The following is an 11985-nucleotide window of genomic DNA, read 5'->3' as shown; positions in this document are numbered from 1 at the left end:
AGGGGAAACAGTACAAAATTACAAATATTAAATTTGTTACAATAGGAAATATTTATTTAGAATGGGAAAAAAGAAATCACAGTAAATCACCAATTTTAAGAAACCAACAAATACCTTAAAATGAAATCCAGAAAAATATGCAACTTACTTTTATTAGTAAGTAGCCTGACACACTTCTACAATCCTTTTTCTTTTTTTGGTAGACTTTATTTTTGGAGCAGTTTTAGCCACAGCAGTATTAAGCAGAAGGTACAGAGATTTCCCTTAGAACCCTTGCCCCCATTCATACATAGCCTCTACCATTATCAACATTCCCCACCAGATACAATGTACAACATTTGATGCAATTGACAAACCTACATTGGTGCATCATTATCACCCAGAGTCCATAGTTTACATTAGGATTACTCTTGGTGTTGTACATTCTATGGCTCTGGAAATTTATAATGGCAGATATCTACCATTATAGTATCATACAGAGTAGTTAGTTTCACTGCCCTAAAAAATCCTCTGTGCTCTGCCTATTTACAACCCTTTTTTAATATACTTCTTGCTGAGGTTTCTTTGATCATTTTTTTATGTAACAGTGACCTTGTAAGAACATTTTCTGTAACAAAAAATAAGTAATTCTGTCTTTAGCATAGTTTAAATTTTTAAAAATTATAATTGGTAGTTTAGGAAATTATCGGTGGCTGAAAGTTTCTTTCAGCTTCACAACTTGTTATTGGTAATATTCTGTAAAGTTATTATTTTTTTTAGCTACCTAGTTTTTTAAATTTATTTATTTATTTATTTTTGGCTGTGTTGGGTCTTCGTTGCTGTGCATCGGCTTTCTCTAGTTGTGGCGAGTGGGGGCTACTCTTTGTTGCAGTGCGTGGGCTTCTCATTGCAGTGGTTTCTCTTGTTGCAGAGCATGGGCTCTAGGCGCGCGGGCTTCAGTAGTTCTGGCGTGTGGGCTCAGTAGTTGTGGCTCACAGGCTCCAGAGCACGGCTCAGTAGTTGTGGCACACGTGCTTAGTTGCTCCGGGGCATGTGAGATCTTCCCAGACCAGGGCTTGAACCCATGTCCCCTGCATTGGCAGGCAGATTCTTAACCACTGTACCACCAGGCAAGTCTTGTAAAGTTCTGACTGCTTGAATTTTCCTTCGATTTTCATGGTGTCAAATTTTCCTACCCTCACAGAAAGGATGGGGATATTTTCTACTGGGCAGAATTGTTTGTATAAAAAAACAATCATTTGTTTTCTTGAAGGGTTAAATTGTCTATAGAACCATCTGGGATTGTTGTTTTCTCTGGGGGAAGATTTGATCTTTTACAATAATTATAGAATAATCCAAGTTTTCATTTCTTCTTGAGTCAGTTTTTGTAAGTTGTATTTTTCTAAGAATTTGTTGATTTTTATCAAGTTTTAAGCTTTATTGCCAAAGTTGTTCATGGTATTCTTATTATCTTTTCCATGATTTGGAACAGGGAGTTATGGACTGATAATTGGTCCATATAATAGTCCATATATGGTTTATACAGTATAGTCTGTGTTCTGGACATACAGCTGGCCTGCTCTCCACATGGGGGGGTTCCACTCAGCGGATGTGGAGAGTCAACTATACTATGGCATTTTATATGAGGCACTTAGTACTTGCGGATTTTGGTATCTGCAGGCGTCCTGAAACCAATTCCCAGCAGATACCAGTGGATGACTGTGAAGTTTTACCCCAAATTATTACTATTGTTTATTAGTGCGTTATCTCCTTTTTAAAAACTATGATGTTTATTGATCATCCCCATGGTATTAAATAGGCTCATGTTCCCAAGAAGGCTGTCATATGCTGTTTCCAAATGCCAAGGGCAAATTGGATTTCACAAGCATTTGTTCAACATTTTTATGTGCTCTTTATCAACTATCAAGAACTACAGATACAGAATACAGTAACCTAGCTCAGCACTGTCTCCACTCGCTTGAGCCCTGTCTCCTGAGCAGAGTGAGAGGCAGCTCAGTACTTGTCGGGCAGGCCTGCAGGTCTGAAGTAATTGGGGTCTTTGCCGCTCCGGCCCCATTCATTGGCAAACTGGTCGGCCTTCGAGTCCTCCAGTCCGTGGCCACTGTCTCCATGCTTGAAAAGGTCTGTAATTCTCGGAATACTCTCTCTGGCATCGCTGGAATGGAAAAGGGCAGGTAGGGGATTACTCCAGGGCTGACGAGCAACAGCCCACCCTCCCCATCTCTCCTCTTTCCAAGGAATCAAGGACTCTGACAGGAGCTAGGAAAGAGGGGATGAAGCCTGAGGCTGCCGGGGCTCAGCCCACCTCAGCCCTGCGGGTCCCCTTATGCTGGGTGAACAGCACCCATGGGGGAGGCTTGGGAATCGTCTGTCCCACCAGCCTTGCTCTGCTCTTCAGCCACTCAGACCCCACACAGGACACAGAGGGTGAGGGTGGATAAGAGGAGGAGAGGCCACAGCCCTACAGGAAGTTCTCCAGGGCTTGGCCCCTCCTGGCTGTCCGAGGCTCTCACACCCATCCCTGCATCCTCAGGGCCCCTGGTACCTGATCACTTTAGCAGCCCAGGCGCCCCCAGGTCCCCTTTGGGCAGCGTCATAGTTGCCCCGGGCGTGAAAGTACTTGTCGGAATTTTTGTAATTGGCTTCTCTCATGTCAGAGTAGGCTCTCCACATGTCTTTAGCCCCTGGCAGGAAAAGAAAGTGATGATATGAACATGATCACGTCTCAGCAAAATAGAGAAAGAAAACATTTTCCTCCCACTGAGTCCAGATTTCAGCCTTTGACTAAGCCCTTGGAGATTATTATATTGGCTTGAAATGAATATTCCTTTACTTTTCACTTCCCTGGGTTAATGTTATGAGAATCATACACGGTGCAAGTTTTACTCTGTTTGATTCCATCCTAAGTCTGTTGGTACTTCGTTTTTGGTTGTGTGTGATGCGTGTGAAGAGGAGGTCGGATGCTCTTTAAGGGATGTTTGGTTGTACAGTGGACCTCTACCTGGAAAGATACAGGAAACCCTCTGACCAGAGGTTGAGAACAAAGGCGATTCTGAGGGAGGTTGCAGACATAGGATGCTCCCAACCTAGTCAAGGGGAGAAATCCATCCCTGTGGACAAAGTGAGGACAACTCGGTCCTGAGTACATCTGAATGTCCGGGGCATATTTGGACCTGGCCAACTGTCAAAATTCAATCAGCAGGTGATAAACGTGAGTTCCTTAAGAGAGCTTTGAAGAAACAGGGTAATCAGATGCAGGAAAAGGGCAACTGACACACCAGCTCTAAATAAAGCTCAGTGTCCTCTCCAATAAAATAGAGGAGTATTGCCTCCCTCAGAGTGGTTACACAGAACTGAGGAAATACAGGTTTAACGGCTAAAACTTTGTAGGCGCTCAGTATACTATGACCTCTCTACTCCTTAGGAAGAGTGGGACAAAAAAAGAAAAAGAATGAAGATGCAGAGCAGGGAGTTATGGACAGAAGGACTCTGATCAGCTAGAACTAAATGGCAAAGTTAAAAAAAAACTTATCAGGACAAAGAGAAAAATCCAATGTAGAGTTATAATCAGGGTTTATATGATAAACCTATGAGACTCATATGACTCTATGAGAAAACTAATCTTCATATTATATATTTGTCATGTTTGGCATTTGGAAACATAGTTTTGTTGAGAGTTATGACATTCCTACTATACTTATTCCCACTGAGTTACTGATTTAAATAGATCCTTGAAGTCCAGACTTTCTTAAAAAGTATTTCCAAAATGCCTGGCATATCTTCTCACCTAAGGTCAGAAAAACCAGAGGTACTGTGCACACTTCAGTGTGCATAAAAATCAACTGGGGTGCTTAATAAAGGCCAGATTTCCAGTCTCAACCCCTGGGATTGTGATTCAAGGGAAGGGTTGTGTGTGGCCCCAGGCGCCTGCATTCCACAAAGCACCCCAGACCTCGGGTGATTCTCATGCACGTGGCCCTAGAACAGCCCTTAGAAAAACACTGACCTAAGAGATGAAAAAATATTTTTAGCTGGGTCTGTGAGAATTTAGATAGAATGGCCAGCAAACTCTTAAAACAATTATTCAGTAACTATCACAGAAAAATAATAACACAAAATAATTTTGTGAAATAAACAAATTTTTGCTACTTCACTGTGGCTAGTGAGGTACATATCTCTTGCTATCAGTTTCTGGCCAGGTCTCAGCCTCAGGAGAACCATTGTCAAGGTAATTCATTGTGCCATTTATGGTGGGGAGAGGAGCTCTATCAAGTTGCCTTCTAAAGGCACCGCATCCCCACTATTTGCCATTTGCTCAGATACAGAGCAAGACATGTGTTCACAAATCCCTCACTCTCCCACGTGTACTCTTGTCTAGGAGGCATATAATACCTCGGTTAATAGCAAGGTCTGGGGGAGCTCAATGTCTTGGGTTAAATCCCGCTCTGCTGGAGGACTTTGTTAGGTGTCTTAATTTCTTGGTGCCTCAGTTTCTCTGGTAAGGGATAATGGTACCAACATTGCAGGACTAAAGGATTAAAACCTGAGGATGACAAGGAGTTCACTCATGCATGCGAAGCTCTTAGAACAGCGCCTAGCAGGTATTAAAAGCTCAGGTACTTTAGTTATAATTATTAAGTGGATGGGGAGGGTGAACATTCCCCACCCATTTAATGCACCCACTTCATGGTACCTGAGACTTGGAAATGAGCCATCCCTAGTTGCCCACGAGGGGGCAGCAGAGCCCCACTTGTATTTAGGGAACATGCACCTTCTGAATCCAGATCTCTTCCTCACTCCTGCTGAAAGTTGGGGCCCAAATTCTATGTGACCTCGGGCTTGGGAATCCCAAGGGTGCAAAGCTGGTCAGAGAAACCTGGGGAAGTGCTACCACGGAAACCAAACTCCTTTTTTTCCCTCTTATGGTCTTTGCCCTATGGGGATGTGACCTCTGCTCAGGTGAATCCTGGGAGCTGCAGATGCATCCTTCCCCTGACCCATCCTTTGATCCTTACCTTGACCAGCTTCCTTGAGGAATGTAGCCCATCTCTGGCTGCTGACACCCAGGATCAGGAAGCAGAAAATGATGCCCGTGGAAAGCTTCATCCTGCTGCAGGGAGATGAGCAGACACAAACAAGGATGACAGGTCTGGGTTTTTGTTCTTGTTTTCGTTTTGTAATGTGGATACACCCTTGCATTCCAAAAATAAATTCCACTGAATTTTATCTCAATATATAGCCGATAGATAGATAGCATTACAGAGGATCCAGTTCTCATTTCCGTGTGTCTCATTGGAATCCCAATGATTTCCTGTGTGAGGGATTGCAACGGGCTTTTAGTATAAACCATTTCCAGTCCAGTCATCCCCTATCAGCCCTGAAACCCAACTGCACAGCAAGTTTCCCAAAGGCATTAGGAGTTTGGGCACTATACCTCTCTGTAATATGAGATGAGGTAAACAATGCACAAGCACTTACAAATGCTTGCTCTACCTATCACTGACTTCACACAGAAGAAGCATATGGAACCCCTACCCCCCAAAGTATTCACAGCTGGTGAATTCTGATTGTCAGAATAGTAGATTCAGGAAGGAAGCAGAGGGCTGGGCTGCAGCACAAGAATGCTGGTGAAGAGAGAGAATCTCCAAAGAGGAAAAGTTTGGAAAGTTCTAGCACCTCACCGTTGGCTGTGCCTTCCTGCTGAGGCTCCTGGCAAAGCTGAGCTGCCTGTGCTGCCTGCCTGGGAGATGGAGCTGGTGCTTTATATATTGACACTTGGCTAGTGGAGCAAATGAGAAGACAGGTTTGAACCAAAAGAAAAAAAACCAAACAAACAGGAAAGAAAGAAATTTGGGAAATTCCTCTTGACAGCATTTCAAAACAGCAGCGTTATTCTTCACACACATCTAATTCTCCTGGATTGTGCAATCTGGCAGTTTTCAAGAGTGTAGCAAGTTGGGCTGCTTCTGTCTGTTTCCAGTCTCACTCCTGGTGGGGAAGGGTGTTTTTCCCCACACAATAATGTACTGACATTTGCTGTGAAGGGTAATCAATATTAGAAAAAGAGAGTTGATTGCCTAAAGAATGTGAGGATACAGGGCAAAAGGAAGAGCAGTACGGGGCCATTGCAAGGGACAGCTCAGGATGAAGCTGGGACCCCAGGGTACAGGAGTCAGAAAGGAAGGAGATAGAAGCCCAGGAAACCTGCGGGTGTAAGTCATCAGGAGGCAGAAGCGCATCGGGGGCGGGAAGGTGGTAGAACGCGCATCGAGCTCGGTTTGCCGGTCTTTAAGTGGTCGCGCCCCCTTGGAGAACGCGACCAGAAGGCAAGACGGTCCCGGGCTCTCTAGCTTCGCGGTGATTGTAAAGTGCAGACCACTTGCCACGGAACATAGTTGAAACAGAAAATAGGAAGATGGCAGCAAACCCTTCAGGACAAGAGCATTAAAAATTAACCCCAGAGATAGCCTCATCTACCAGAGGGCAGACAGCAGAAGCAAGAAGAACTACAATCCTGCAGCCTGTGGAACAAAAACCACATTCACAGAAAGATAGACAAGATGAAAAGGCAGAGGGCTATGTACCAGATGAAGGAACAAGATAAAACCCCAGGAAAACAACTAAATGAAGTGGAGACAGGCAACCTTCCAAAAAAAGAATGCAGAATAATGATAGTGAAGATGATCCAGGCCCTCGGAAAAAGAATGGAGGCAAAGATTGAGAAGATGCAAGAAATGTTTAACAAAGACCTAGAAGAATTAAAGAACAAAGAAACAGAGATGAACAATATAATAACTGAAATGAAAACTACACTAGAAGGAATCAATAGCAGAATAACTGAGGCAGAAGAACGGATAAGTGACCTGGAAGACAGAATGGTGGAATTCCCTGTTGCAGAACAGAATAAAGAAAAAAGAATGAAAAGAAATGAAGGCAGCCTAAGAGACCTCTGGGACAACATTAAACAGAACAACATTTGCATTATAGGGGTCCCAGAAGGAGAAGAGAGAGAGAAAGGACCTGAGAAAATATTTGAAGAGATTATAGTCAAAAACTTCCCTCACATGGGAAAGGAAATATCCACCTAAGTCCAGGAAGCACAGTGAGTCCCATACAGAATAAACACAAGGAGAAACATGCCAAGACACATAGTAATCAAATTGGCAAAAATTAAAGACAAAGAAAAATTATTGAAAGCAGCAAGGGAAAAACGACAAATAACATACAAGGGAACTCCCATAAGGTTAACAGCTGATTTCTCAGTAGAAACTCTACAAGCCAGAAGGGAGTGGCATGATATACTTAAAGTGATGAAAGGGAAGAACCTACAACCAAGATTACTCTACCCAGCAAGGATCTCATTCAGATTGGATGGAGAAATCAAAAGCTTTACAGACAAGCAAAAGCTAAGAGAATTCAGCACCACCAAACCAGCTCTACAACAAATGCTAAAGGAACTTCTCTAAGTGGGAAAGACAAGAGAAGAAAAGGATCTACAAAAACAAACCCAAAACAATTAATAAAATGGTCATAGGAACATACATATCCATAATTACCTTAAACGTGAATGGATTAAATGCTCCAACCAAAAGACACAGGCTTGCTGAATGGATACAAAAACAAGACCCATATATATGCTGTCTACAAGAGACCCACTTCAGACCTAGGGACACATACAGACTGAAAGTGAGGGGATGGAAAAAGATATTCCATGCAAATGGAAATCAAAACAAAGCTGGAGTAGCAATACTCATATCAGATAAAATAGACTTTAAATTAAAGAATGTTACAAGAGACAAGGAAGGACACTACATAATGATCAAGGGATCAATCCAAGAAGAAGATATAACAATTATAAATATATATGCACCCAACATAGGAGCACCTCAATACATAAGGCAACTGCTAACAGCTGTAAAAGAGGAAATCGACAGTAACACAATAATAGTGGGGGACTTTAACACCTCACTTACAGCAATGGACAGATCATCCAAAATGAAAATAAATAAGGAAACAGAAGCTTTAAATGACACAATAGACCAGATAGATTTAATTGATATTTATAGGACATTCCATCCCAAAACAGAAGATTACACTTTCTTCTCAAGTGCACATGGAACATTCTCCAGGATAGATCACATCTTGGGTCACAAATCAAGCCTCAGTAAATTTAAGAAAATTGAAAAAACAAATACCACATGATCTCACTTATATGCTGAATCTAAAAAAAAATCAAAAGCTGAACTCATGGATACAGAGAACAGATTAATGGTTGCCGGAGGCAGGGAGTGGGAGATGAGTAAAAGGAGTGAAGGGCGTCAAAAGGTACAGACTTCCAGTTATAAATAATTAAGTCCTGGGGATGTAATGTACAGCATGGCGACTATAGTTAATAATACTGTATTGTGTATTTGAAAGTTGCTAAGAGAATAAATCTTAAAAGTTCTCACCAAAAGAAAAAAATTGTAACTATGTGTGGTGATGGATGTTCTCTATACTTCTTGTGGTGATCATTTCACAATACAGTTGTCCCACAGTATCTGCAGAGGATCCATTCCAAGACCCCCGTGGATACCAAAACGCTCAGATGCGGAAGTCCCTTATATAAAATGGCATAGTATTCGCACACAACCTAAGCACTTCCTCCCACGGACTTTGAATCATCTCTAGTTTACTTATAATACCTAATACAATGTACATGCTATGTAAATAGTTGCCAGAGCACAACAAATTCAAGTTCTGCTTTTTGGAACTTTCTGGAAATTTTGGTTTTCAAATATTTTAGATCCAAGTTTGGTTAAGTCCTCCGATATGAAACTCATGGATATGGAGGGCCGACTCTATATACAAATATCGAATCATTATGTTGTACACATGAAACTAATATAGTTTTCTATGTCAATTATATCCCAGCATTAATGAATTGAACATGTTACCTTACAGGGTACAGAAAGCATTTGGCACCATGGACCCTTTCTTTCTCCACTTATTGAGACCACACATCATACAACAACTTCAGTGCGATGGGTAAGCACTGAGGAGCACGCTGCTACCCCATGTCAAGTCATGCACGGAAAGGGCACCACTTGACTCGTCTCAGCTGTGCCAGACAATACACACACCAAGTAAAAAATCAACAAATTATTTGGAAGTTCCTAGAATGATTTAGGAAACAATGTGTGTATAACCAATTCACTTTGCTGTACACCTGAAACTAACACCACATTGTCAATCAACTATACTTCAATAAAAATTTTTAAAAAAGAAACAATGTGTGCTATGACCATATCTTTTGTTGAGCAGTTTTAGAATTTATGTAATTTTGTTCATTTGAAGGATCAGTGGCAGAATAATTAAACATATTCCTTTACCATCTAAAACTTTTAAAGTATCCCCCCTCTGGAAGGCCCCCGCAAGCAACCCAGGAAACAGGATATTACTAACACCGCAGAAGCCCCTGTGTCCCACTCTCTGCTGCATGCTTCCCCCGCCCTTTCTCCAAAGGTAAACCCCTTCCCAAACTTCGTGTTATCATTCCCTTGCTTTTTTAAAATTGTTTTTTTTAATCACATATGCATTTTTAAGGTTTTTCCAGGTTTTGAACTTTCTGTAAATAGATTTCTATTGTATGGATTCACTAGTCATTTGCTTATTTTGGTCAACAATATGTTCTTTAGACATAGGCATGTTGATGACTGTTGCAGTAGTTCTTCCATTTTCAATGCTGAAGACTATTGCCAAGCATGAATGTAACACAGCTTATTTCAACATTTGGGTTTTTTCTGTTTTGCTATTACAGTGTTGCTTCTGGCAATCTTGTGCAAATATCCCAGTACAAGAGTTCAAATGGTAGAGACCTAGAAGTGAAATAGAATATGATTATGTTGAACCTTAGCTGGTAACACCAAATTATCTTTCCAAAATGGTTATATATATATATTTACAATACATATTTCTATATTTTATATATTTATATTCCCACAAGTAGTGGATACATGGCCCCCTTGCTCCACATCCTAGGCCATATTTGTTTTTTATGTCAAGTTGGTGAGTGATAAATAGTATCACATTGTAGTTTAAATTTGTGTTTTCCTGATCGTCAATGAGATGCCCCATTTTTACATATTGATGAGCCATTTGTACTTTCTCTTCTGTGAAATTTATATTTATTTCTTTTTCCTTTTTTATTGATTAGTAGGAGCTCTTTCTATACTTCATATAAAGCCTTTTTGATTATGTATGTTAGAAATATCTTCCCCCAGCTTGTGGCTTTTATTTTCATGTTTTCAGTCATTTTCATGGGAGTAATGTATTTGGTTTTATATTTAACCAACTTACGATTCAACAAAATTATAATGTACAGCTATGCACTAATTCTTTTAAAATGCTTTCTTTCCCTTTATTTATCAGTGTTTAGAGTAATAAGTTTAATCCCAGCAACTGCAAAGTTGTCTAATAAATTTGCTTTTTTAAAACGTTTCTTTATGGTATCTTTTGATGAACACTAATGCTTACCTTTGTTGTAGCTTTTTTTCAATTAAGAACCATCTTTTAAAGTGGAAAATTATCTTATTCATTCTCTGACAACCAACTTCTATAACCTATTAATGTATTTGCTCAAGGTACAGAATATATATAACCTATGACGTAGCTATCTTTGCAAGCACTGTGGGAAGTAAACTTTAATTTTTCTCTCAAGAGAGTTTTCTTTAAAAGCCAGTACTTTTTATTTTTTATTTATTTTTAGGCCATGCTGTGCGTCATGCAGGATCCTGGTTCCCAAACCAGGGATCAGACCCGTGCCCCCTGCATTGGGAGCTGAGAATCTTAACCACTGGACTGCCAGGGAAGTCCCAAGCCAGTGCTTTTTAAAAGAGTTTGGTTTGCTTCCTATTTTCACCTGGGAAATCTTTGAAACTTTCAACTTAGTTTCAAAGGTATAGCTGGTAGTCTCTACCCTTTGCAACTGGATTACCTTCTGGTGTGCTGGAATCAGCTCATACTAGCTCAGGAGAGCTAACTGTTACATTTTCAGGGATTTTGCAAGCCAACTGTTAAGTCTTCGTCTTTTGAAATTAGCCGTGGTGGCAGTATTTACACCATGGAAATTGACAAACACTTAAGTCAGGGTTTTTTGTTGTGTTTTTTTTTTTTGCGATACGCGGGCCTCTCACTGTTGTGGCCTCTCCCGTTGCGGAGCACAGGCTCCGGACGCGCAGGCTCAGCGGCCACGGCTCACGGCCCTAGCCGCTCCGCGGCATGTGGGATCTTCCCAAACCGGAGCACGAACCCGTGTCCCCTGCATCGGCAGGCGGACTCTCAACCACTGTGCCACTAGGGAAACCCAAGCCAGTGTTTTTGTTTTTTGTTTTTTGTTTTTTCTTCCAGAGAGCCATCTCTTAATTCCCAGCACACGCCTGGGACTACTTCTAATTCCAAGTTCCACAGGTCCTTTCCTTTGTTCTTCTAGGCACTGACAAACCAATCCTTGAGGCAAGGGCAGCTTCTGCAAATACACAGCTTCAGCACCAGAAAGGCTGGATTCCCCATTCCCTATCCTTCAGTTCACTCAGGGAGATTAAAAGAGATATTACATTCAAACAACTTAAGAAATATTAAATTCTTGTGTACACTCTTGATTATATGACTGCATTTTCTCCCCAAGAAAACAAACATGGGGGGCAAATGCATACATCAGAAAAGGAAACATTTTTTACACAGCTGCTCTGAGCTTCCTGCGACCAGGACCTACACTTGCCTATATGTTTATCTGGTAGAGGGCAGCAGCTCCCTAATACTGAGGCGAGGCAACCTGCTAGGAGGTGGGTGGTTTCTGCTCTGGGGGGCTGCTCACTCTTCCCATGCTCCAAGAGTGCGGGAAAACACCCTCCACTGGACTGCAAGTGTCATAAAGAAATGACCGACTTCCTAGAATCACACACAAGTCTAACACAACTCACTATCAAACCTAGAAACAGCCATTTA

The 11985-nt window shown here is 41.4% G+C and overlaps 1 protein-coding gene across 2 annotated transcripts; it reads right to left on the bottom strand.

Annotated features, from left to right (window-relative positions):
- Positions 1-32: 32 nt before the first annotated feature.
- On the bottom strand, positions 33-5755 carry LOC111171266 (serum amyloid A-2 protein-like). Of its 2 annotated transcripts, XM_030762671.2 has the most exons (4): positions 5682-5755; positions 5016-5110; positions 2546-2684; positions 33-2155 (listed from the first exon to the last, which is right to left on the bottom strand). In XM_030762671.2, the coding sequence occupies exons 2-4, from the start codon at positions 5104-5106 to the stop codon at positions 1993-1995; spliced, it is 393 nt and encodes a 130-aa protein (XP_030618531.2). In that variant the 5' UTR covers positions 5107-5110; positions 5682-5755; the 3' UTR covers positions 33-1992. The 2 variants fall into 2 exon arrangements, with proteins under 2 accessions (XP_030618531.2, XP_089771201.1); XM_089915075.1 differs by lacking the exon at positions 5682-5755 and having other exon boundaries at positions 5016-5278.
- Positions 5756-11985: the final 6230 nt, after the last annotated feature.

The sequence above is a fragment of the Delphinapterus leucas genome, chromosome 7 (genome assembly GCF_059928025.1).
Source record: "Delphinapterus leucas isolate spDelLeu-1000000601 "Yukka" chromosome 7, BTC_Dleu_Yukka2, whole genome shotgun sequence".
NCBI classification, from domain to species: domain Eukaryota; kingdom Metazoa; phylum Chordata; class Mammalia; order Artiodactyla; family Monodontidae; genus Delphinapterus; species Delphinapterus leucas.
This window is presented reverse-complemented; position numbering and strand designations above follow the sequence as displayed.

Bases quoted from the DNA above. Each gene is read 5' to 3' on its own strand.
- LOC111171266 (XM_089915075.1), bottom strand. From the start codon at position 5,199: ATGCAAGGGTGTATCCACATTACAAAACGAAAACAAGAACAAAAACCC. The intron at 2,685-5,015 runs GTAAGGATCAAA...TTTTCCTGCCAG, and splicing joins CCTCAAGGAAGCTGGTCAAG to GGGCTAAAGACATGTGGAGA. The intron at 2,156-2,545 runs GTACCAGGGGCC...TTTCCATTCCAG, and splicing joins TGGGCTGCTAAAGTGATCAG to CGATGCCAGAGAGAGTATTC.